Source organism: Suricata suricatta, chromosome 9, assembly GCF_006229205.1.
Source record: "Suricata suricatta isolate VVHF042 chromosome 9, meerkat_22Aug2017_6uvM2_HiC, whole genome shotgun sequence".
NCBI lineage: Eukaryota > Metazoa > Chordata > Mammalia > Carnivora > Herpestidae > Suricata > Suricata suricatta.
The window spans coordinates 107,586,704-107,614,115 of NC_043708.1; the positions used below are offsets into that span (position 1 = coordinate 107,586,704).

Consider the following 27,412-nt stretch of genomic DNA (forward strand, 5'->3'; position numbering starts at 1 on the left):
CACTTTGGCTTGTTTATTGGTGTAGCCCTTAGAAGGAAAACAGACAGACAAACACAGAGGGAACAGTAACACACAAACGCACAAATCAAACAAACAAACACATTTAAAGGGGGAACGAAAATAAAGAGAATGGAGAGGAAAGAGACGAAAAGAGGAGAAGAAGAAAAGAAAAAGAAAAAAAAATAAAGGGGGGTCAGAGACAACAAAGGACAGTGGACAGTCTAAAAGTGTATGACCAGTTGAGGGGAGAGGTACGGATGAGATATAGGAGAATATATCTGGTTTGCAAGAATGTAAAAAAAAAAGGGGGGTGGGGAGAAAGAGAAAGGAAAATGAGTAAAAATTTTAAAAACTTTAAGTAAAAAAAAAGTAATAGTAATAAAAAATACGTATAGAGAAAAGAGAAAAGAAAAAAAGATGAAAAAAAAGAAAAATAATTATTAAAAAAAAAGCAAAAAACAAAAAACCCCCTCGTGGATAGGTCTGGTTTGATGTGGTAGGTCTTGGAGGCTGCTCTCAGAGGCTCCGCCTTGGTGCCTTGGTGTCTGCAGAGATTAGATAGGCGGCACGCCAAGCTCCACTGAACAAGAACTGTAGGCCATTCTAGTGAGTCTGATCTCCTTGTGCTGCAGTTGGGCCAAGTTGTATTTTCCAGGCCCGCCTTGGTTCAAAGTTCCAGTCCATGCACTTTTTTGCTACCACAGATGAGATGTATTTTCTTTGGTGGCTGGCTTCTTAGGGGGAAGAATAGGTTTGTCTTGGCTTAGGCAGGGATTTCAGCTGCCCCTGCCTGAGGGGAGATGCGCAGCAGGAGGTGAAGTGCGCAGCACCGTCACAGACCCAACCCCCAGCTGGGATAGCATTTGCATTGGGGGAGGAATGAGTGTGTAGCTGTTCCTGGAGGCGCCGGGCGCTGCCGGAAATGAGCTGGGAGCTCCTGCAGCCTGTGCACGCACCCAGGTCTCCACTGCTGCCAACTCCCTGCCGGGATCGCGCAGAGGTGGGGGCTATTTTTTCCCTGTTGGCCCCCGGAATTCAGGTTTCGCGTGGCCAATGCTGGTGGCAAGATGCACCGTGGAATTAAGGTGCGTGCTCCCACTCCTAAAACCGAGGTCGAAGTGAGCACCCCTGACACTGCTGCTGCAGTGGTCGCAGACTCCTTGCCAAGATGGCGCTGGGCTGAAAGCTATTCCTTCCCTTGTGCCACCTGGGTTCGGGATTTAGGCTACTCAGCAGTTATCTATGGAGTGAGCTTCTCTCTCCAAGCGAGGTTAAGCGTTCTTTACCTCTTCCCCAGAGACAGTACTATGAGCGTGTTCAGTCTCTCTGTCTCTTCCCTTTGTTGCTCGGGCTCCGCGCACTTGCCTGCGTTGGGCTGGGGCTCCCACCTCCCCTGCCCGTCTTGGGTTGGCCTCTTTTCCAATCTCCCCAGTTCGCACTCACTCACTCAGGTATCCTTCAGGTTCTCTTCCTTCTGGAGTCCGTATTTTCTCCTTCCGCTCTTGTAGATGAGAGTAATATCCTTCTCAGTTCGATCGATGGGGCAGACGAAGTTTACAGAGCTCCCTTCCTCTCTGCCATCTTGGCTCCTCCCTCAAGCCCCAGAGCAATTTATTAAAAGGCCCATCTTTGCCTTGTCTAACCCCATTAAGTTGTTGGTATTATTATTGGGATTGCATTAAATATTTAAATAAACCTGGGGAAGTGATCTCTTACATTAAATCATTCTATCAGGAACAAGTGATGTATTTCCATTTAAGTTTACTTTTGTATCTTTCAGATGTGTTTGAAAGTTTTCCTCTTACAGATTTTGCACATTTCTTGTTACATTTATTCCTAAGTATTTTATCTTTTCTATTGATATTATATCATTATGCCTTCTAATGGGTCATTGTTTGTCTATATTAACGCAGATTTCTGTGTTAATTTTATATTTTGTTACATTACTTAATTCTCTTTTGTTTGGGCTAGTTTTGTCATTGACTCCCTGGGGCAGTACTATGCTATAGAACCTTCTGAATAGAATGGAAATAATTCTATAACTTCCCTGTTCAGTAGTTTGGCCATTAGCCACATGGCACAATGTGAGTGTAAAATAACGTTCAGTTAAATAAAGTCTTAATAAAATTAAACAAAGTTAATAGAATTAATTATTAATCCCCAAATATTTAATAATTATTTAATTATTTAAATCCCCAGTCTCACTAGCCACATTTCAAGTCTTTGGTAGCTACGTGTGTCTAGAGCCTACTGTATCGATTAGACAGCCTAGCTCTCCAATTTTCCAGGTATACACTAGGTCATCTGCGAATAACATAGTTTCACTCCAATTCCAATTATTATACCTCTAACTTATTTCATGTATTTAATTACATCGGCTCTTATCTTCAGTAAAATATTGACTAGCAGTGGAATAGTGGGCACACTTGCCTTATTCCTGATTTAGTCGAAATGCCTCAATGTTTCCGCAGTAAGTAAAATAACTGGCTGTCATCTAGGTATTTTTATCTTTTATCTAAGATATTTTTATCATATTCAAAAAAGTAACCATCAACTTCTATTTTCTTGAGTGTTTTCTTTCAAAAATAGGTGTTGAAATTTTTCAAAGGCTTTTTTCAGTATCTATGGAGATAGCCATATGATTTTTTCCCCTGAGATCAATTCATATTGTAGATTTTATTAATAGATGTCCCAATACTTAACAAACTGCATTTCTAGAATAGATAGCATTTGGTCAAGTTGTATAATTTTCTTAATGTGGTGTTGAACTTTGTTTCCTAGTATCTTATTTAAAACTTTTGTGGGATGCCTGGGTGGCTCAGTCATTTGAGGGACCAACTCTTGACTTCAGCTCAGGTCATATCCCGCAGTTCGTGGGGTCAAGCCTGGCATCAGGCTCTGTGCTGGCAGTGCAAAGCCTGCTTGGGATTCTCTCTTTCTCCCTCTGCCTCTTTCCCCCTCTCGTATTCTCTCTTTTTCAAAATAAACAAATAAATATTTTTTAAATAAATAAATAAAACTTTTGTAACAATACCTGCAAGTGGCATTGATCTATTATTGTTTCTTGTTTTAAAGCACTATTTTTACCTTATTTAAGCATCAGGGTTATATTTGTTTCATAAAACAAATTAGTAAGTTTTCCTTAATTTTCAATGCTCTTGAACAATATGTGAGGTATTTGTACCCTCTGGTCTTGAAGTTTTGGTAGAATTTCCCTGTGAACCTGCATGTGTGTGTTTGTTCAGAGAACCTAGGTTGATATAATGACCTTGATTCTTTGCAGGCAAAGTCTGTTTCAACTACTTGCCTTTTCTTTTGTGCTACATAAACAATACAAAATGAGTAAGGAAGGCTATGTTCTCTCTCTCTCTCTCAAAAATAAACATTAAAAAAATGTAAAAATAAAGACCAACATCTAGGTGGCTCAGTCAGTTAAGCATCTGACTTTGGTTTAGGTCATGATCTCACAGTTCATGAGTTTGAGTCCCACGTCAGGCTCTGCACTGCGCTTTTCGAGTTCTGTGTCTCCCTCTCTCTCTGTCCCTCCCTTGTCCCTGCTCACCCTATCTCTCTCTCAAAAATAAATAAACATTTTTTAATTAAAAAAAAGCAAATTGATTTATGGACACTGAAATTTGGATTTTATAAAATTTTCACCTGTCATGACATGTTATTCTTCATTTGAGGTTTTTATAATTATTTAAAAATATAGATTGTTACTATTTATGGGCACTACAAAAACAGGTGCTAGACCATGTTGGTCCATGTCCTGTACTTTGCTCACCACCAGTCTTACTTTCTTTTTTAAATTAAAAAAAATTTTTTTTAATTTATTTTGAGAGAGCGTGTGCAAGAGGGAGAGCGGGAGAGGGAGAGAAAGAGAGTCTTAAGCAGGCTCCACACTCAGAGCAGAGCCCAACATGGGGCTTGATCTCACAACCGCGAGATCCGGACCTGATCCTGTACCAACAGCCACCCAGGCACCCCAACCACTGGTCTTTCTGAAACCCTTTATTGTTGTCATCTCTCTTCTCTACAGAATATATATTTGGGTCTTGTTTTAGTAGCCAAATTGAAAATCTTTTTCTTTTAATAAGTGAGTGAAGCCCATTTACGTTTTTTCATCTGACTAGAGTCTTTCTGTCATATAATCTTCCATTTGTGTTATGTTGATACTTGCTATTTTTCTTTGCGTGATGTGTTTACTTTTTCAGAATCTCTTTTCGTGTTTGGGAAGTTTTGTATTTTTGTTTGATTGGTTACTTTTTATTCATTATTATTTAACTGCCTTAGTCCCAGTTTTTAAATTGACATATAGTTGACATAGAACATAGTGTCAAATTTAAAGAGTGCAAAATGTTGACTTGATACACTTACCTACCACAAAATGATTGCCACCATAGCACTAGCTACAGCTTCTGTCACGTCCCATAATTATTATTATGTTTTTGTGGTAAGAACAGTTAAGATCTAGTCTCTCACTACTTTCGTTGACTTTCACTGTGCTATGCATTTGATCTCCAATCATCCCTTGTTTTCGTATTTCCGTATTTCCTCCTTTACCATCGTGCCATTTTTAATGGAATCCTTTACCGCTTTACCTATTGTCTATCTAGTAATCATTCACTTTTACTTTCCTCTTTCCTTCTCCAACCTTCTGTTTTACAAGCGGCAGTGCTTGTACTTCCCCACACATAAAGCAGTCTGTGGAATACATGCCCGTTGCCCCACCTCGGTTCCTGTCTTTATTTTAGTCCCAGAACGACAATTGGTCGTTGAGAGCCCCTCCTTAGTCCTTTCACTTGGGCTTCTTCGGTCACCTCTCAGGGCTGAAGCCCAGCCAGTGTATTCCTCAGCAAGGACTCATGGGTGCTGCGTAGTCCCATACCTTGCCTGCTGCAAAGTTTTTCTGCACCTTGATACTTGAAGGATAGCTTGTCTAGCATAGCATCCTTGATTCACTCACTCTGTTCTTGAGGGTTTTTTTAAAAATAAAAAATACAGCTGCATTATTTCTTTGCATCCAGTTTGTAGGGCATCTGATCCCAGTCTGAACGTCACTTTTGATCTTCGTGCTTAGAGGTCATGGGGCTTTTTTTCTTTCATTTATTTATTTATTATTATTATTTTTAATGTTTTTTCTTTTTTTTCTTTTATTTTTGAGAGACAGAGAGAGACAGCGTGAGCAGGGGAGAGTCAGAGAGAGAGGAAGACACAGAATCAGAAGCGGGCTCCAGGCTCTGAGCTGTCAGCATAGAGCCCGATGTGGGGCTTGAACCCACAAACCGTGAGATCATGACCTGAGCCAAAGCCAGATGCTTAACCAACTGAGCCATCCAGGCACCCCTATTTATTTATTTTTAAAATCTAATAATTTGTTAGGGTATATTTTCAGATGGATCATTCTGGTTCCATTTTTCCAGGTACCCATTGGACCTTTTCAGTGTGTAAATTTTGGTCTTTTCTTAATTCCAGAAAGTTTTCTTGGGTTATAGTTTTAAGTATGAATTCTGTTCAGTTGTTTTGTTTTTATATTTAGGATCTCAAACTGCACATACTTGATTTCTTCTTTGGTTTTCTTCTGTTTTAGCCACTACTGGCACATTTTATTTCTTTGCTTCATTTTCATTCTGAGTTGTTTTTCTGGCTTTCTTCAATGTTCCTTAGTAAAATTTTATTTGTATCTCTTTTCCCTTGGGGACTTTGTAATTTAATCTTTGTGTGATGATTTTGTCTTTTCCTCTTCTTTCTTTCCTAAATTCAATCAACTCGCTTGTCATTTCTTTCTGTTTATTGTCCAAATCTGCTTTTAACTTTTAATATTCTGATTCAGAGTGGGTTATCCTAGCTCCAAATGCTACCTGAGGATATTTAATTCAGTGTGCACTGTTGTATTATAGTTTCTTTGTGTTTCTTTTTTTGGGAATGGATTTGATTTCTATTCTGAAAATACTTTGTATTAGTCTGGTTTTGCCTATTCATTTTGTGGGTTTGGGTGATTTATAAGAATCTTAGGTCGAGGGTATTTTTTGACAGTGCAACAAAGTATAGTTGGGGTGTGTGTGTGTGTGTGTGTGTGTGTGTGTGTATAAACGGGGTTGTATATCCTTTTTAATCTTTAATTTTTTGGTTCTCTTTTATCTTGCAAGGCTCTCAATGACTTTCTGACAACTGCCACCTCAGCTCATGTGCTCCTAAAAGTCCCCTGCTTGTAGTACATGCTCAGGTCAGCTAGCACTCTTCCACTATTGTTGTGCCTACTGTGGACCTTCTCTTTGTGCTGGTGACTGTAGATCCGTTTTAGACCCTCCACCAGCCCCCCTTTTCCTTCCTCCAGGCAGTTTTTCAGATCTCCCTTCCATATTACCTACTCACAGTAATTTGATACTTGGGCATTCTCTGTCTTTTAGTTATTTTGGGGGATCAGTTTTATGTAATTTGTTCTTCTTGGTAGTTTTGGATTGTTTTTGGAAGGTGGGTTGGGACTTTCAGTCCATCTCTTTATTTACCTCATATTTATGCATATGTGTATATGCATGTGTGTATGTATTGTGTATATAGGTATTTCTCCTATCAGAATGTAATTTCCTTAAGAGTGGCAAGTCCATTTTACTCATCTTTCTGTCTTTAGCACTAGCGTCAGTGCCTATCATATAGTGTTCTTTAACTTTCTTCACCCTATTCATGATTAAAACAGACTTGCAAATTTATCTATTGCTTATGATAGCAGCAGCTCACATCCTTGACCACTCCTGTCGCTTGCCGCCATCAAAGAGAATGCCAGAGCAGGTGGGATAGGTAATTTTAAAAATCAATATAACTTATGCCCCCATTGTTGGACACTTATATTGTTTCCATTTTGTGCTGGTCATGAACATGCCAGAGACAGAGGGAAAAAACAGGTACTGTGCATACAAATTTTAAACTGCATAGGCTCACTATATCCCTTCCCCACCAAATGATTTTTTTTCTCTGTTCTCTACACAAATTCCTGCCAAACTCGACTTCAGAGCCTCCTTTGAAATAAGATTTAAACTATTCAGTATTCCTTTATATTTTCTCTCCATTAGTATCCCTAATTATCATGCCAAGACCAAGATATACTTACTTATCTCTGATATATAATTCTGTTTTTGCCAACAAAACCTTACAATATAACCCCCCAAATTCATTGCCACAAACAAAATCTCTCCCACGTTTACCTCTCATATATGTATTTTTTATAATTTCTCTCCATTTTAATATGGTAGATTCCTCGCATAGATGACTAGAATTCAGCAGGTTATGTAAATTAGGTTACTCCCCAAACATTGAAATATTACACATGTACTAAAATAATAACATGGAAATAATCAGTGACATGGAAAAGTGTAGGTAAAATGTAAGGGAAGCAGTATACAAAGCTATTTTAGTAATACGATCTATGTTTTGTTAAAAAAATATATGGACAAGTATATCTTTAGGAGAGATTTCACATGGTTTAATTTTGGTCTTACACTTTTCCAGATTTTTTTTTTCAGATTTTCTTAATGATTATGTGTTTCATAATTAAGAGAGACAGAAAAAAAGGAATGCAGGAAGGAACAGCTATGGAGCAGGTTGCTGATGCTGATGTAATCTCCTTCCATAGTTGAGGTTTTTGTTCCATAATTATGGGATGAGGTGAGGGTTTTCTTTAAATTTTTTAATGTTTATTTGTTTTTTGAGGGAGAGAGACAGAGACAGAGCGTGAGCGGAGGAAGGGCAGGGAGAGAGAGAGAGAGAGAGAGAGAGAGAGAGAGAGAGAGAGAGAAAGAGAGAGTCACCCTCCCTCTCCCCAGGCTCCAGGCTCCGAGCTGTCAGCACCGAGCCCAATGTGGGACTCAAACTTACAAACCGCGAGATCAAGATCGGAGCCGAAGTTGGACACTTAACCAACTGAGCCACCAGGCACCCCCTCCTTTTTTTGTTTTTTAAAAGAAACGCTATTATTGTTATTATTTCATTCCATTCTGTTATAGCAAAGACAAACAGTGCAGAATCGTGAATGTACCGTGCCACAACCCCAGTCTCAGTTTCTGAAGTACCACTCGTAAAGAGTTTGTATTCTAACTCGATTTTTGTTCCTGTGCCGACCCTACTGACACGAATAATATCTTTATAGTAGGGAATTGTGCTGTATAGATATGTCCTCAGCTGGCTCTTTTAGTTAGCAATATACTGTAGATATTTTTCCATGTCAGGACTTGTCGGTAAGGGAGAATGTGCACAATTCCACAAGTATAGCACGTGTACTGTAGCAAGGATAGCGTAGTGATTCAGAAATTTTAACCAATAGAGCACTGCTGAGTCAGAATAGGTGCTAAGCTGGGTCTCCAGGCTCCTGATGTGCCAAGGTCACTCTTTTTGCGGCCAAAACAACAGAGGTTCAGGACACTTCCAAGCTGGGTCTGGAACACTTGGGTGTGTTGGGGGCAATGGCCTTTACAACTGGTGTGGAATTTTTTCAGAATTATAATGAATACGGTTAGTTACACCATGTGAGTATCAGCCTCACGTGTCTATCTCATTCTTTTTAATGGCTACATTCAATTTCACTATATGGATTAATTTTAATTTATTTTATGAGGCCCTTATTGATGGTCCAAAAGACCATTGGCATTTTTTGTTATTACAAGCAATGTTGCAACACACATTTTTTACATATTTTGTAAATAAGGGCTAGTTTGTCACAATGTGACTTTGGAGAAAACATCTTTCTCCTTAGAATTGTGAATGTTAGTCTTTGTTTCTTAATATTAGTGAGGAATTCCAAGGTTCACATTAGAAATATTTAAACTGAACTTTACATGAGTGGTCTCAAACCTGATTCTGCATTAGGGTCACTTGCAGAACTATTAGAATAATAGAACCATGACCTTACCCCAGCAATTCTGACTTAGATATGGATGGGTTTGAGGGATTTCTGTTTTTTAATGAGCTCCAAAAGTGATTTTGATGTGCAGTCAGTATTAGAAGATATCGGAATATGGGGGCACCTGCGTGTCTCAATTAGTTACGTGTCCAGCTCTTGGTTTTGGCTCAGGTCACGATCTCCCGGTTTGTGAGTTCAAGCCCTGCATTGGACTCCACATCAAGCCTGCTTGGGCTTCTCTCTCTCCCTCTCTGTCTCTTCCTCTCCCCAACTCGCTTGCTCTCTGTTACTCTCAAAATAAACAAGCTTAAAATGTAGAAGCTATGGAAATATGGAAGAACTATTATTTTAAAATAGGACTAGATTTTATGATTTGTCCACGTATACAATGTGTATGATATGTCGATATAAAAAGTATTAGTGAAGATGTGAAGCTGCTAGATAGAGCTCCCATACCTGTCAGTGAGCATGTAAATCAATACATCATTTTGTAAAGCTCTGGAAGTGTCTATTAAGCCAAAAGTAATAGCATACCTTATGACTCAGCAGTGCCTCTCCAAGGTATAAACTCCACAGAAATGCTTAACATGTTCCCCTGAACGTTCTTAGTTGCACTATTTATAACAACCTCACATACTAACAAGCCAAATGTCCTCCAACAGTAGAAAAAGGTGAGTTTGATGGAAGATTACCCAGCGAGAGCCCTCACTCCACAGCTCCAGGCAATATGAGGCATCTCAGAGAACATGTGAAGCATAAGAAGCCAGATTCAAATGCGCGCATACAAATGAATTTCATTTACATAAAGTTAAAAAATAGGCAAATCTTATCTATAGTTAGCATCAGATGAGTGGTTATTTTAGGGAGGAGTAATAATGGCTGTAAGGGGACACGGGCAGGGGACATCAGGGTGTGGGTTGTGGGGAAGGAGGGATTGTCTTTCTAGCTTACTAGTTAGTGTCTTTGGATAGTTTAATAACTAAATTTACGTAACACAGATTAACAGGAGAAAAACAAGTATAATTACAGATGTTCAGGGGCTCCGTAAAAATATGAGACCCGAGGGCAGATGGAGCAGTTGCTGTGTAGCTGCCATCCAGAGCTAAGGCATGGATGGGGGTGTGCGGCTTCCAAGGCAGGAGGATGATTCACAGGGTTATAGGTAGAGCAGATGTTTGATCATTAGACATTGGCCCTGCCACACATACAGATCTTCCAGGTAAAAAATTATCTCTGATAATAGCTCTCTTTCTGAGCCAGGCCCCCATCTGAGTTCTTTTAGGTAGTTAAAAGTTTTACCTTTTAGAAAAGTCACAATTTTTTTTGAATCTCCTTGGTCTTGACTGCGTTCAGCTCAAAATAACGCACATACCAAAGTGGCATATTTTGGAGTCCTGTGTTCTTTCCCCATCAGTCCCACTTTTTTTTTAATAGTTTATTGTCAAATTGGTTTCCATATAACACCCAGTACTTCTCCCCCACAAGTGCCCCCCACCATGACGATCACCCTCTTCCCTCCCTCCCCCTCCCCCTTCAGTCCATGGTTCGTTTTCAGTATTCAATAGTCTCTCATGATTTGTGTCCCTCACTCTCCCCAGCTCTCTTCCCCCTTCCTCTCCGTATGGTCCTCTGTTAGGTTCCTCCTGTTAGATCTATGAGTGCAAACATATGGTATCTGTCCTTCTCTGCCTGACTTATTTCGCTTAGCATGACACCCTCGAGATCCATCCACTTTCCTACAAATGGCCAGATTTCATTCTTTCTCATTGCCATGTAGTACTCCATTGTGTATATAAACCACATCTTGATCCATTCATCAGGTGATGGACATTTAGGCTCTTTCCATGATTTGGCTATTGTAGTAAGTGCTGCTATGAACATTGGGATACATGTGCTCCTAGGCATCAGCACTTCTGTATCCCTTAGGTAAATCCCTAGCAGTGCTACTGCTGGGTCATAGTGGAGTTCTATCGATAGTTTTTTGAGGAACCTCCACACTGTTTTCCAGAGCGGCTGTATCTGGTTACAATCCCACCAACAGTGCAGGAGGGTGCCCGTTTCTTCACATCCTCGCCAGCATCTACATTCTTTTGATTTGTTCATTTTAGCGCCCATCAGTCCCACTTTTGAACCTTCCCCAACAAGTGTCACAGTCCAGAAGTTGAGTTGGTAGAGTGGTCCATTTCATTGAGCTAGTCTTTTAGTCTTGAGAGTAGGTCAATTTAGTTAGACAGTGTGTCTCCTTTCAGGAGGCAGTAATGCATGTGGGCTCCCAAAGTTAGGTCTAGGTGTAAGCAATCAGGTAGTGAATACAAAGCATTTCTATGGAAACAAAAGAAAAACAATGGTTAATGATTGGAGCCGATGCTAATCACAGTTTCTGGGATCCTGAAGGCAGCTAATCCAGAAGATATGTAGATGTTGGCGGGCGCAAAGCATCATGAGATAGAGTTAAGGCAGGAGGTGGCAGTCTGATAGATTTTCCTGATTTGTATCTTAAGTGTCTCTGGTGATCTTTCTCATTGGCCATATAGCAACAGACATGAAGATTGTCCATGAGTGTACTGTCGGGGTAATTCCTCTAAAGTTTATATCAGATTGTTCAGCTTTAGCTTACATGACTAAAGACAAAGGGCAGTTTTAGTTCTCAGTGATTCCAAGTCAGAAGGGCAGGGGAAAAGTTGGAGACCTTAACTTGGAGAGTTGCAGCCAAATATTGGGTGAAACCAAATATTCAGATTCTAATCCATTTCACCAATAGAAAACAAAACTTCAACGACAATCAATAGTGTTAGAAATTAATATCCAGAAAGGGTAATTAATTACTGAAACATAATTTTTCTCTCTACGGTCATACCCATTTTTGTCAGAGATAACCATGGTAAGACTAATATTTTTGAAAATTAAGCCTAGTTTCAATAAACTTTGCCTGATTCTTTGCCTAAGGGCAGCAAGAATGATGAATGATCATGTAGAGTCTTTTAGTGTTGGAAGTTTTCAGAAGGCATCTCAGATTAGTCTTCTTAAATGCCTCATGCAGCGAAGAAGCCAAGCGAAGGTCTTACCATCAGACTTTGCGTGCGATACCTATAGATTTGGATGCATTCCTCTCCTTTTGAGGTCCCCCAAATATCCTGAGGTTTCTGAGCTTGCCAGGAAGTACCTTCCTTACTCAACTAAGTGAGACTGCTGGGAACCCTGTAAGCAAAGTACCCGGCCAGTTTTTCCCAGCAGTTTTATTGGCTCCATAAAGTCAACCTTAGTTCCTTAAAGGTGTCTGGCATATCTGAATCTATGCACATTCTCAAATATGACATTCCAGCCAAAGTCTTGGCAATATAATCAGTGTTTCCAGTTGTGTCCGATTACAATGAGAATAGATTCTTACTGAATTTATGCAAATAACTATATTGGCATGAAAATAGGAATACTAAATTTCCCAATTCTGGATGGGTCAGGTTGGGAGAAAAAGTAATTTTTTTTTTATCTTTGTTCACAAATTGTTGAACCTTTTGTACCAAATTGTTGATAGGTTAAGAGAAAAGAGAAAAAGATTTCCTTAAACCTGGAAGAACAAAACATAACAGAACCAACAATGTTCTAATGAAAAAATTGTAAAATTTAGAATCATTCTCATCATTTCATTCAGTTTCATGTTATTCTTCTTCTCCTTGAATCTAGTTTTTCCATGTGTTCTGTAAATTCTTACCCAGTTCATTTTTATGATCTTAAAGTTATCAAAAACCTGTGCATTTCAAAAGCCCTTTCCTTAAATCTCCTTGAAAATGAAGTACTTTTGAAGGAATACTTCTGCAGAGCATCAGAGTAAAACAATAATTATTTGTAAATGACAAAAAACTTTAAAATGCCCATTGTTAAAGATCTGATAAAATTCAGTATAATGGAATTGATAAGGAAATGTGTTTATTTATGTGGCTCACAACATTTTGAAATAATTACTGGAATTATGATAATAACATAATCAATAATGCTCATACTAGATCTTTACCAGAGTCACTGTATCCAAGGAGGTAGTTCTCCTTAGCTGCTAGTTTAGAAAATTCCACTACGTTTGCTCATCAGATCCTGTAGGCAGAAATCTGGGAGACATGACATGGTGGTTCTTCTTTTGTGCTGGATTTTGTCTGAGGCCCCAACATCTCTCAGCTACAGTAGTACTGAAGCAAGCAAGGACCAGTCAGTGAAGGTCCCTTCATGGTCACCAACTCTAGGGGAAGAAAACTTTCCCTTCTACCGTCCTATGTTCTTTGGCTGGTTTAATAGTTAAATTGACATAAGGCAGATTAACAGGAGAGAAACAAATTTAATTACATGTGTACAGGAGCCCCATAAAAATGAGGCCCAAGGACCAGTTAAGCAGTTGAGGCTTATCCTGAGCTAAGGATTGGGATAGGGGCGTGGGGCTTCCAAGGGAAGGAGGATGATTCACAGGATGATAAGGAGAACAGATGTTCGGTAATTAGATGTTTGCCCTGCCATACCCTTTCAAAGATAAAAAATTATCTCTGGCAAAGCTCTCTTTGTGGGCCACGCCCCCTATTTAAATTATCTTAGATAGTTAAGGAAGAGGCAAAAGTTTTTGTTGAGTTTTCTGGGTCTTAACTGTCTTCAGCTCAATATAACCCAGAAACCAAAGGTCATGTATTTTGGGGTCACATATTCTGCTCTCCTTCAGGGTAAAATTTCCTTTCTTAATCTGGGAACTCTTCACATGGGTACGTTCAGATTGTGCAAAATCATCACGCTGTGTACTCACTTATGACTTGTGGACTGTTTTGTATGTATATTATATGTGATAAAAGGTTCAAAAACTACTGTTAAATCATCAATAGAGGGATGTTCCTCCAAATATTATTTCGTGGTGGAGTAATAAATATGCTTCCATTAACTGTAGAAGAGGAATCTGGTCTGCGGTGGCATGCTTGAGCCAGCCTGTGCTGGCCCGCTCGGCCAGTTTATCCACATCATCTTGGTAGCTGGAAATCGCCCATGCTGGGAATGTCTAAACCATAGGAATTGACAAACAACATCGATTTGTTGTTATTTTCCCAGACGGCTGCTTACCTACACAGCGCTGAACTTAGGTCTCTTTGCACCTGGGAATATTATTTAGCTTGCTATATAGCCAGTGTAATTTTTAAACAATTAATATTAACATTGAAAGAGGCTAAAATGAGCATGCTTTTTAGAACTGTTATCACACTTTGAGATGGCAAAGAATCCTTCCCTTCTTTTTCTGTAAATTTGAGGAGACCTATTTGTATTCATATGTTAATTCATAAGGGGAAACATATCATCAAGAACTTTGTCAGTTTAAATTTGGTTTCAGTGTCACAAATAAGCATTACAAGAATATGACCGTGACTTGAGAACTGCTTTTGGTAATTAGAGTCATTGTGAATCTCCTGAGACTGAAGCTATGTTGCTTTCATCTTTTTACTGCTAGAAAAATGAGTAAGCTAATAGAGAAAGCTAATAGAATTGTCACCTACAGTTCTGAGACACTCAGTTCTGTGCTCATGTCTTTTGTCAGCCAGGTGATTAGGGACATAATGGATACTGTTCTTGTTGAATTGTTGTCAGTGCCATTGTTGCAGCAAAAGATACCTAAAGAAATAGCTTAACATTTTTCTCTATTTTGTTTAATTCTTTTTGTCTCTACCTCCTCCTTTTCACTTTCTTTCTGTTTCTATCTATAGCCATAGTCTTCTATTTATTTCTCTCTGGTATCACTTTAGCTTCTCAAATATTAAAATCTTTTAAACACTGTGACAAGTGGGTTAAACTCTTTGAATAGTTTCCCCAGGGGAAATTTGGCGATCTTTTTCATGTATGTGAAAAAAAAATTTTTATTGTTTCATCCATATTTTTGCTTTGTGACAAAAAAGAATGGGCTATTATCAGAATGTGTCTTTAGAATCTTTAGAACTCCTACTATTGTCATGTACTGAAAAGAATCTTAGTGACTAAGTAACTAACATTACTTAAGAAATAGTAAAATAGATGATAGTTTGTTAAGGAAGACCAAAAGAAAGAAACAAGAAAGTAAAAGAAATGTAAAGGGAGGGAAAAAATGTGTGCTAGGTTTGCTTACCACAATGTTAAAATGATTGGCTTCAGCTGTTGTTCACCTATTCTTTTTTAATAAAGTTCCTCATCATCTTTCAGCGTTTTAACAGTAATTGATGATCATTATCTGGACCCATTATTTCTTTAGGGATTACAAAATGGTGATATTCCATCATTCTTCATCTTTTTAAGTTATATTTATTCTGTTAAAAAAAACTTTTATTAGCATTTTGATTACCCTGAAGAACAGCAGGAAAGAACTGTAAATGCTTTATTTCCTTAATTTATATCCACTGCCTTTGACTTTTTTTACTTTAATTTTAAAAATATTTTTCTAGTCTGTAGAAGTTCTGTCTTTTCAGATCTTCTTGGAGTTTACTTGTATTTTCAAACCTGTTTTTATTTCTTGAAATATAATGTTTTTATATGCTATGTTTCATAATTCCATTATGTGAAAAAGTCTTAGACAATCTATGTCACCTGTTACTTCTGCTGGCTGTTGGTCAGAGTGTCTTATTTCCTTTTGAATTATGAGCTCGCTCTCTCTCTCTCTCTCTCTCTCTCTATATATATATATATATATGTGTGTGTGTGTGTGTGTGTGTATATATATATACATGTATATATATATGTGTATGGGAGGTTTTTTTGTACCTTATCTTTGGGAATTTTTTGAGGTCTTATATGAAGATAAGTTCTTCCATGCAGAAATGTCATTGGTTTTGTGTCAGATGCCCATAGGCATAAGCAGCCTTAGACTTCTTCCAAATATCCATTCTCTTGAAATATTTTAGACCACCTATTGAGTGTGGATTCAGGCTACAAATTGTGGTTTGTGGTTACAGGTAATCAGGAAAGACTTCTCCCCTACTTAGCCTCAGGTTTTGAGATGGGCAATATATCTGGGGTAGTGGATGGGAAAGCTTATATCTAATTAACTCTATATTGAACATCTAGTCTTTGGGTCACAGGTTTATGGACAAATCTCCTGTTAGACTATTCAGCTTGGGTAGCCCCTGGGGATTGTTTTCTGTTCCCCAGCTTTGAAGATCATATGAACCAAAGTTCAAGTTCATTGGGTCCAGTAAATGTCCTTAGAGCTCTCTGGGTTCTCACCTTTACTATTTTTTTTCTCCTGTGTATTTCCTATTGTTTTTAGCAGGTCTTGGATGCACCTGAAAAGATCTTTAAAATATATTTTATCTAGCATTTTTAGTTGTTTTTGCAAGAGCCTCAGTCCACAAATTTCATTCTATCAGATATATAAATACCTTCATTATGTGCTATTTTATTTAACTGTGCTTCATTCTTTAATACTTAATTATATGCTATTGTATAGATTTCTCTAAGTATTTTATATTTATCAGTTGTGTATATTTCAGTCCTTGTGAGAATACTTGATTATTCTAGTGTTCCATTTTATTTCAGCCTGCTAGATACATAGTAACTGTCCAGTAAAATTCTCACTGATCAATATAAAATAAGTAAGCTTTTTATTAAGATTGTGTCAGAGTATATGGAACTTTAATGGTATGAAAGAATTAATACCCCTTTTTCTAAAGTACCTAACTTACTTTTGGGAGAAATTTCTAACTGGAGAAGTTTGACTGATATTTGGGGATTGTTAGTTAAATATCTATGTGCTATACTTGTTGTATGTATGGGAATTTCTTTTTCTCTGTATTTTCTTAAGGAAGCCTAAAGTGGACTGAAATAGGCTCTTTTCCTTTTGAGATCTGACTTTTGGTCAGTTGGGACACATTGTTCCTCTACAGGTTCTTTAGCAGATAGGAAGCAGATGTGGCAATGGGAGGAGACCACTAGGGGAAGAACAAATGTATGAATAATCTGGAAAAAGATTAAAGTCAAATTATGAATTAGAAGTCAGCCTTTGGACCCAAGCTGTTTCATTCTTGGTACTCTGAAGAGGCAAGCGAGTGTTCTTAAAAAAAAAGAGAGACTTAAAAAAAAATTTTTTTTAACGGTTTTTATTTATTTTTGAGAGAGACAGCGCAAGCAGGGGAGGATCAGAGAGAGAGGGAGATACAGAATCTGAAGCAGGCTCCAGGCTCTGAGCTGTCAGCACAGGGCCCGACACAGGGCTCGACACAGGGCTCGAACTCACGAACCGTGAGATCATGACCTGAGCCGAAGCCAGATGCTTAACTGACTGAGCCACCCAGGCGCCCTGAGACTGTTCTTAAAAGGCAGTAGTACTTCACTATACTTACTGTTCCAGTTCCAGGTGTTTTTGCTTTCTAATCCAATTTTGATTCTCTCTGGTTAGGTAGGATGTAACCCTTCATTAGCCTGGGTTTGTACTTAACACATCTTCTTTCATTTGACTACAGACTTTCTTTAAAATCATATGTACGTTGTCAGTGCATTTCCAGGAATGTCTGGCATGTTTATTGGTCAAATGCCTTGCAGATGGAAATGAAATTTTGTGAGGAATCTTCTGGATCAAATATGGGTTTATTTTTACTTTAATAAAACTAATCAAAGCATAAAGACTTCAGTCTGAGTATCAGTGCTAGCAGCTGACCTGGAAAGGGCTGCCAGGATAGTGCCCACTGAGGACTGCAGTGATTTTCCCACTCCTGGGTACCTCTTTAGTTGCGCTTGAGTTACAGACATAGACCAGATGGGCATCGACAGAGCTCCTAGACCTCTGAAGTGCTTCGTGATGACTACATTCGCTGGACATCATATTTTCTTCTGTATTTACTAGTGTGCTTTATAATCAAATTCAATGAAGACACTGTGTAGTTTTGTTTAACACTACCCTTTTGGTAATTATTGTATTAATTACATTCCCCAAAGGAATAGTTAAGCAATAGGGCTAGGAACAGTTACAGTCATTTTAGTTTACAATTACACTTGGAATAAGAAATAAATTGTAGACTCTCCGCAGTCTAAATTACAAATAAATATTAAATAAAAATAGGGTGCCTGGGTGGCTCAGTAGGTTAAGTGTCTGACTCTTGATTTCAGCTCAGGTCATGATCTCCCAGTTCATGGGATTGAGCCCCATGTCAGGATCTGCACTGACAGTTTGGAGCCTGCTTGGGAGTCTCTGTTTCCCTCTCTCTCTCTCTCTCTCTGTACCCATTCTCCACTTGCATGCATGCTGTCTCTCTCTCAAAACAAATGAATAAACATTTAAAAAAATAACAATAAAATCAGGATTTACTTACAATACAAAGAAATTTTCCAGCTTCTCTCTGCTTCTGGACATATTATTTCCACTTTTCAGTGCATATTCCTGATTAGTGACAGATATCAGATCATAATGATTCCTGATAGCATGATATCTTTTAAATAATTCTAAGACTAATGTAAGAAAAATTATTAATTCTTAGATCAAAGGTAAGCCTTTGGAAATCATATCAATTCATCATATTCTTTCATTCATTCACCAAAACAATTGCGCACTTACTATATGCTGGGGACCAGGTTAGGTTTTGGAATAGTGATCATGGTACATTTCTAGCCCTCAAGAATCTTCTAGTTTAATTCTGTTTAGATATGCTTGGCCATTGAAGAAAAATACTCTTGCTTGTACTGGCTCTGCTTTTCACGCTACTTCATTTCTTAAAGGTTGAAATTAGTATCCCATCCTTTTGTAGTTGGAGGAAAACTTCACAAAAGCCTTTTTGAAACATAGCCTAATGGCCATGGGTCACCAGTATAGCATACTGTTCCAGATAAAGGAGACCTGATAGATGAAAAGGCGATTTGTCAACTAATATAATTTTTTATATTTAAATGTATTTGTAAATTAATTTATTGATATATAATTTACAGGTAATAAAAATCAAGAGTGATTCTAATATAAATGATTTTTGCTAGCCTTCTCTGGGGTATCATTTAGAAGAGCAAGTATTTGCTTCTTTAAAAAATGGAAGTCCTCAAAAAATTAAAAATAGAACTTCTATTGAGCAATTCCACTTCTGGGTATTTATCCAAAGAAAATGAAAACACTTATTTGGAAAGATACCTTCATGTCCACTGCAGCATTATTTATAGTAGCCAAGATGATACGGAAACAATCTGTGTCCGTGGACAAATGAATGGATAAAGAAAATGTGGGATGGATGGATAGACAGACAGACAGGGAGACATATATAATGAAATATTATTCAGCCATAAAATAGAATGAAATCTTGCCACTCGTGACAACTGGATAGACCTTGGGGTATTATGCTGAGTGAAATAAGTAAGACAGAGAAAGACAAATACCATATGATTTTACTTGTATGTGGAATCTAAAGACAAAAACAAAAACCACCAATAAAAAAGCAAAACATGTTCACAGATACAGAGAACAGATTGGTGGTTGCCAGAGGCAGGGGGCTGGCAGTGAGTGAAATGGGGGAAGGGAATCAAAAGGTACAAACTTTCAGTTATAAAATAAATTAGTCATGGGAATGTAATGTATAGCATATTGACTATTATTAATAATACTGTGTTGCATATTTGAAAGTTGCTGATAGATTTTAAAAGTTCTTATCACAAGAAAAATTCTGTAAAAAAATTCTGCAACTACATATGGAGATGGATATTATTTAGCTATATTGTGGTAGTCATTTCACAATATACACAAATATTGAATCATTATGCTATATACCTGAAACCAATGTAATGTATATAAATTATATCTCAGTTTTTAAAAAGACTCAATCAAAATCCCAGCAAGTTAATATCAATAAACACATTCTAAGGTTTCAGTGGAAAAGCTAAGACCTAGAATAGTAACACAATACTGAAGAACACAGTTGGAGGAATCATACTACCTTATTTCAAGACTTACTATGCAGGGACAGTAATCCAGACAGCGTGGTATTGGTGAGAGAGTAGACATATATATAAGTGGAAAAGAGTAAGTGACCTAGAAATAGAGTCCCATAAACATAGTCAAGTAATCTTTGACAAAGGAGCAAAGGCAATTCATCTGAGAAAGGGTAGTCTTTTCAATAGATGATATTGGAAAACTAGGATATTCACATTAAAAAAAAAGAATCTAGACATAGATCTTCTACATTTTACAAAGTTTACTCAATATTGATCGTAGACTTAAGTATAATATACAAAGCTATAGAACTTCTAGAAGAAAATGTAGGCAACCTTGGGTTTGCTGATGAATTTTTAATATTTATTTATTTCTGAGTAGGAGATTGGAGGGGGGGAGGGAGATGGGCAGAGACAGAGGGAGATACAGAATCTACAGAATCCGAAACAGATTCCAGGCTCAGAGCTGTCAGCACAGAGCCTGATGCGGGGCTGGAACCCACAGACTGTGAGATCATGACATGAGCTGAAGTCAGACACTTAACTGACTGGGCCACCCAGATGCCCCCTGGTGATGAATTTTTAAATAGAACACCAAGCCCATGATACATGAAAGAGAAAATTGATAAGTTGAACATCATTAAAATTTAAAACTTCTGCCCTGTGAAAGACACTAATAAGAAAAATGACGAGTGCCTAAGTGGCTCAGTCAGTTGAGCATCCCACTTCGGCTCAGGTCATGATCTCACAATTCGTGGGTTTGAGCCCCATGTCGGGCTCTATGCGGACAGCTTGCTTAGGCTTCGGATTCTGTCTCCTTCTCTCTCTGCCCCTCCCCGACTCACAGTCTGTTTCTTTCTGTCTCTCAAAAATAAATAAATGTAAAAAAAAAATTAAACATAAGAAAAAAAGAAAAATGAGTAGACAAGTTACAGACTAGGAGAAATATTTGCAAATCAATATCTGATAAGTTATATGTAACTATATGTATATATTTATATATCCATGATATGCAAACATTAAACAACACACGAAACAACAGGTGTTTGTGAGGATGTGTACTGTTGTCGGGAATGCAGCTGGTGCGGCCGCTGTGGAAAACAGAATGGGGGCCTCAAAAAGTTAAGAATAGAAGTACCTTACGATCCAGCAATCACATTACTTTGTATTTACCAAAAAAATATGAAAGCATGAAGTCGAAACAATACATGCACCCTGATGTTTATAGCAGCATTATATACAATAGCCAAGATATGGAAGCAGCCCAAGTGTCCACTGACGATGAACAGATAAAGAAGACAGAATATGTGTGTGTCCACACACACACACACACACACACACACACACACACACGGAATAGAACATTATTCAACCATAACAAAGGGAATCTTGCCATTTTCAATGACATGGATGGAGCTTGAGAGTGCTATGCAAAGTGACATAAGTCAGAGACACCCTATGACTTTACTCGTGTGGAATTTAAGAAACAAAGCAAATGAACAAAGCAGGGGCGGGGGGCGGGGGAAGGAGGGAATGAAAGAGAGAGGCAAACCAAGAAACAGACTCTTAGCTAGAGAGAACGAACCAGACGATTACCAGAAGGGAGGTAAGGGGAGAGGGATAGATGATGGGGATTAAGGACTGTACTTGCCGTGATGAGCACGGGGTGATGTGTGGAAGTGTTGAATCACTAACTTGTACACCTGAAACTAATATTACACTGTCTGTTCACTAAATGGAATTTAAATAAAAACTTTTAAAAAAGAAGATATACAGATGGCAAATACGCATATGAAAATAACATCAGCCTTTGACACTAGGAAATTGCATATTAAAACAATGAGACACCACTACGTACCTGTTGGAATGACTAATACAAAAAAACCTGACATATAGCAAATGCTGATGAGAACGCGAAACTGGTAGGAATGCAAGATGTTATAGCCACTTTGGAAGACAATTTTGGCAGTTTCTCACAAAGCTAAACTTAGTCTCACTATATAATCCAGCAATTGCACTCTTAAGTATTTACCCAATTGAGTTGAAAACTTATGTTCACACAAAAACCTGCAGACAAATATTTATAGCAGTTTTATTTATAATCACTAAAATCTGGAAGCAGCCAAGATGTCTTCAATAGGTGAATGGATAGGGGCACCTGGGTGGCTCTGTTGGTTAAGCGTCCGGCTTCGGCTCAGGTCATGATCTCATGGTTCATGGGTTCGAGCCCCGCATCAGGCTCTGTGCTGACAGCTCAGAGCCTGGAGCCTGCTTTGGATTCTGTGTCTCCCTCTCTCTCTGACCCTCCCCTGCTCACACTGTTTCTATCTCTCAAAAAATAAATAAAATACATTAAAAAAATAAAAAAAATAGGTGAATGGATAAACAAACTCTAGTACATCCAGACAATGGGATATTAGTGGCAAAGAGAGAGAGTGCATGTGCTATAAAGACACAAAAAGACATGGAAGAAACTTCTTTTTTTTAATGTTTATTTTTTGAGAGAGAACATGAGCAGGGGAGGGGCAGAGAGAGAGGGGGACAGGGATCCAAAGTGAGCGCTACGCTGACAGCAGGGGGCCCAGTGTGGGACTTGAACTCACATACTGTGAGACTATGACTTTAACCGAAGTTGGATGCTCAACTGATTGGGCCGTCCAGGTGCCCCAAGACATGGGAGAACCTAAAATGCTATTGCTAAGTGACAGAAGTCAGTCTGAAAAGTCATATTCTGTATGATTCCAATGATATAACATAGAAAAGGCAAAACTATAAAGACAATAAGTAGATGAGTGGTTGCCAGAGATTCAAGGAAAGAGGAGGAGGGCTGAATTAGGGGATTTTTTAGGACCACGGAACTCTTCTGTATACTTACACATTTATCAAAACTTACAGAACTTTATAGCACAAGGTGAACCTTAATGTTTGCAAATGTAAAAATTACAGGCTAGAGAATCCCAGGAAGGAAGGAATATAGACTATGACAAGAGAAGCTAACTCTATTTCAAATGAATGAAACAGCCGCCCCTGAAGTGGTGAGGGGAGGGGCGGTGTTGACTTAAGTAACTTGGAAATGAGTGTAAGACTAAATGCTAAAGGAATTACACATAATTCCTGGGGGTTCCTGGAGGCTTAGGTTGAAAATGCTGATACCACTATGCATATATTCTGGAACTGAACAGTTAAATAAATGGATGGGATGGTGGGAGTCAGATTTCTCCTTGTTGGAGTAGGAACTGACGGATCAGCAAGGGAAAGAGGTAGAAGGATCCTTTTGCTAATAGATTAGAGTTGGGGAACATCAGTGTGAATTCATGTTTAGCTAAATGTAGACATAGATGGTTAAATATTATAGAGGTATGTATACACACATGTTAATAGTTACATTTACTTCCTTGCTCTGTCAGCAAAGGGCCTGAAAACAGTGACACCCCAGGAGCAAAAAGTATACCCAGCCACCAGATCTTTGGTTCCAGTTGCACTCTCCAATAAAAGGAATGCAATTCCTTTCAATTCCTTCTTGGAGAAATGGCTGATTCTAGGACTGGGGTAGGAAATACATAATATGAGTCTAGAGAATCCTATAGTGCCAGACAGTAAGGAATGAATTAATTGTAAATAATTGTAAATTAATTGTAAAAATGTGCTATACTACTACAAGATGTTGTTAACAGAGAGAAATGGGTGCAGGGTCTATGGGAACTCTATGCTATTTTCTCAAGTTCCTGTAAATCTAAAACTGTTCAAAAATCATAATGTCTGGTAAATCAATGAAAGTACTATTGGAAGGTCTCACAATAATCCGGTGGCCTCTGTCTCTCCTGCAGTTTTGAAAGCGTTTGCTGCCTTGCTGACTCTTCTTCTCTCTCAGACATCACTTTTGATGGCAATCCAATAGCTCAAGAGTCATGGTACAAACACACTATCCTTCAGAATATGACGCAGCTGCGCCAGCTAGATATGAAGAGAGTTACGGTGAGATCCCTTTGGAAGCACCTGCCATATTGTCTTCCTTACTGTGGATCGGGGGGTTGGGGTGCATGTCCTCTGCTTGAAATGCTTCTTGGTTTTAATAAACTAGGGGTTATCATGACAATATCATTCATAATTATAAGTAAGGATTTTTTTTCCACCCCCGTCCCTTGTTCCCAATTTCATTGAAGAGGGCTGTTAAATAACAAAAGTTCAATGGGATAAATTTAAAAAATCTAATTGGCTTTATTAATCCATTCAGGAATTGGGCAGCATCCTGTCTAGCAAGTAGAGAGGTGCTCCCAGTGACTACAGGAAAAGAAGGGTTTTTAAAGATAGGGAGTGGGGAAAGGGAAATTATTAGCAAGCTTCTGAAGAGAAGGGAAGGGATCCATCAGTAAATTTCCTAGCGCTGACCAGGAAATTCCCAGGTGGACTGGTTGCAGATTACATTTCGGGAGGGTCAAAACGAACCTTAGGTTAGGTACTTAGTCTTGGTTTACTGGCTTGGGGCCTTACCAAGTGATGCCATTTTCGGTCTGTGGTTTTCTTTTTAACAATTTCTTCCTTCCTTCCTTCCTTCCTTCCTTTCTTTCTTTCAATTCCTAACTTTTTATTTAAACTCATCATCACAAGTGTGTTTCAATCTGGCTTAATACCCTGTTAATTTAGTTTGGAATGGATGAGTAAGAACGTCATCGGTGAGTTACAATGTAATAATAATGTAATGTTTTAAGAACGTGGGGGCCAAAGCCAGACTGCTTGAGTCTGGATTCTTGCATGGCCATTTTCTAGCCAAACCTTTGGAGATCTACTTAACCTTTCTACGTCTTATTTGCCTCAAAGTAGAATGGGGGAGGGGGTGTCATGATTATGTCATAGAGTTGTTGTCAAGGTAAAATAAAGTACTAAACCTCAGAACAGTGTGAGGCTCCTAGGAAAGCATCGCACGGAGCTGTTGTGTGTGATGCCATACCTCTCAGAGCCATTCTCTCTTACTCATTGTGTCTGCATGTTAGATATTTTCTATACTTAGGCGTTTTATCATGGCTCCTGATCAAGTAAAATGCTGTGCATGCACCTTCTAGGCATACAGTGCACATTAGCATATTATAGGTTTCAGGGAGCTCTATAACAAACTTGCTTTAATTTGTTTCATTGCAGCCCAGACTTATTCGAATATTTTACTACCTCAGTTCAGTAATCTCAGAGCTAGAAAAATATCCTAAACCTCCAGGTGTTTTCTGACTTCTAGGCTCTGCTAATGTGAAAGTGGATTCTGCCTGGTCAGCTCTTCAATTGCCAATTGACTCGTTGTCTGGAATCCATTTTCACAATGCGTGCATTTTACATTTCTAGCTCAGCAATGCAGTGGCCATCTAAGACAGCCAGCAGATAGTTACAAGTGTTGATGAATTCGGGAACGCCAGGGCTCCTTGAGGGCTCTGCCTCCCTTTATTCTAGCACGGAGACATGGTTCTTTGTCCTTAGTCTCTTCAGGTTTATCCTGCGAACACTGTTTTATACCCTTATCACCATGCGTTTCTTAATTGAGCATCTTTGGTACTTACAATTGCTCTTCCTGGTGAAGTTGAGATGCTTGTGGATGAAGTGAAGCTAACTCATTTATATAAATTAGTGCTTACTGATATATGATGTTTCTTATAGTGAATTTATGTGAATCTTGCCTACCCAACTAATGTATACAATCCTTAAGGACAGAAGCCATTCTTCTTCCTTGCTTGAAACATACAGATGGTCTATATACATGTTTATTTCCTTCTCTATCTCACACAATCCTGAGAATGTAGTAATGTACAATAAAGTCTTGACTGAGTGAAATCTATCTATTTCATGCCTGAAATAAGGCCGTATGGAATCATTGTCTTGGTACATCCCATGGGTTGTGTTGCCTGGTGAGGAAATGAGAGAAAATCACTTGGGATGGGACAGGGCCAACTGTTCTACCGAATACGGAGCAGCAGTCCTTGCACGTCTGCTCCTTCACAGCTTAATTTGAGAAATTAAAAGAACAACTTGTCTTACCAAAAGCTTTCTTTGAGGTATAATTGGCATAAAATTAATTATACATATTAACTGTGCAGGCTGATAGATTTCAACATGTATATCACCTGTGAGACATCGCCAGAGCCGAGCTTATTAATACTCCACCACCCCCAAAATTTCCCAGCGCCCCTTTGTTGTCCTTCCTTTCCACCCCTCCCCGCCCCACAGGACAGGACCTGTGCTTTAATAAAATAGTCTTTTTGCACCAAAGACATCTCAAGAGTTCTTTCTTGGCCTTCGGCTCTGGACCTTACCACCGTTCCAAAGCCCCGTCATAGGGCAGACAGGTTATAATGCAAAATGCCGAGCTAGAAAAAATAGGTTGAGAGATAAACGAGTAATTCCCGGCACAAATGCAGAGTTGTGTGAGATGAGACTTAGCAAATTAAGTTCAAATTGAGTTAATTGTGAGATGTGATCATTAGAAGTAAATATGGTTTAAAACAACATCATTTACAGAAATGAAGAACTCAGAAAAATGGAGACAGTAGTCCCCATACACACACACACACACACACACTCACACACACACTCAGCACAATAATATTGAAGGATAAAGCACTCTTGTGTCTACCAGAGAAATAGGAAAACTTCCAAAGGAGAAAATACTTGACGTGGGCTTGGAGAGTGGCCAGGGAGGAGAGGATCCAACTGTGGAGAGTGTCCGGGGGCGTAGAGGCAGGCATAGTGCAGAGAGCGTGAGGGAACATGGTGGCTGACAGCAGTTCAACGTGGCTGAGCACGGCGTGACGTGGAGGTGAGTAGCAGGAGCAAAGCGCGCCTCACAGGCCAGGGGGAGGCCGTGATGGGCATTTTCTGTCATAATAGTTTCGCGGTGTTTTGGACATAATAGGAAGCTCTTGAAGAGTGTAAGGTGGTTAAATTATATTTGCCTATTAAAAAGATGGTCTGTCTTGGTAGCAGCCCAGGGGTTGAATCGGGAAGGAGAGGACAGGTGAGAGGAGAAAACAGGGAGATGAGTGACAGCGAGAGCTTCCGGGGTCTGATCCAGAGGGACTGCAAAAGAAAATAGGAGACCAAGAGACATAATGTAAGTTGATGGTCTCAGGTCCTGGTTTGCCTTTATTATCTCTGTTAAGAAGAATGGCTTTCAGTCTGTTAAGAGTAGAAATAAATATTAATAAGAAGAAACTGAAGCCTAGGATAGGTGAAATAGGGAAGTTTGATCTAGAGCAGGGGCAAATTTCATCTGTGAAGGATCTGATAGTAAATATTGTAGGCTTTCGGGCCTATGTAGTCTCTGTTGAACACTGCTAAACTCATTGTAGTGTAAAAGAAGGCATAGATATTACATAAATGAATGAGTATGGCTCCGTTCCAATAAAACTTTATTTACAAAAATAGGTGACAGACCGGATTTGGTCTGTGGGCTGGAGTTTGCCAGTCCTTGATCTACAGAGCTGAATAAATGTAGTGAATCAACAATTGCGAGGCCTTTGAAAGAAACAGTGTAGAATAATAGAGCAGCTGCACAGTAGGATGAACTGATTTTTTTATCGTGAAAGAATATAAATTTCACAAATTGTGACAGTAACCTCGATGTTGAATAGGAAAGACATCTAAATTGGATTCTCGGAC

At 38.7% G+C, this 27,412-nt stretch overlaps 1 protein-coding gene across 3 annotated transcripts in view; it reads left to right on the forward strand.

Annotated features, from left to right (window-relative positions):
* The window catches only part of LRRC49 (leucine rich repeat containing 49), a 153,670-nt gene that overhangs the window by 65,205 nt on the left and 61,053 nt on the right, over positions 1-27,412 (forward strand). For all 3 annotated transcript variants that reach the window (XM_029952517.1, XM_029952518.1, XM_029952519.1), the window contains one exon: positions 23,602-23,749. In XM_029952517.1, coding sequence (XP_029808377.1) covers positions 23,602-23,749 — 148 coding nt within the window. The remainder of the gene's footprint in view (positions 1-23,601; positions 23,750-27,412) is intronic.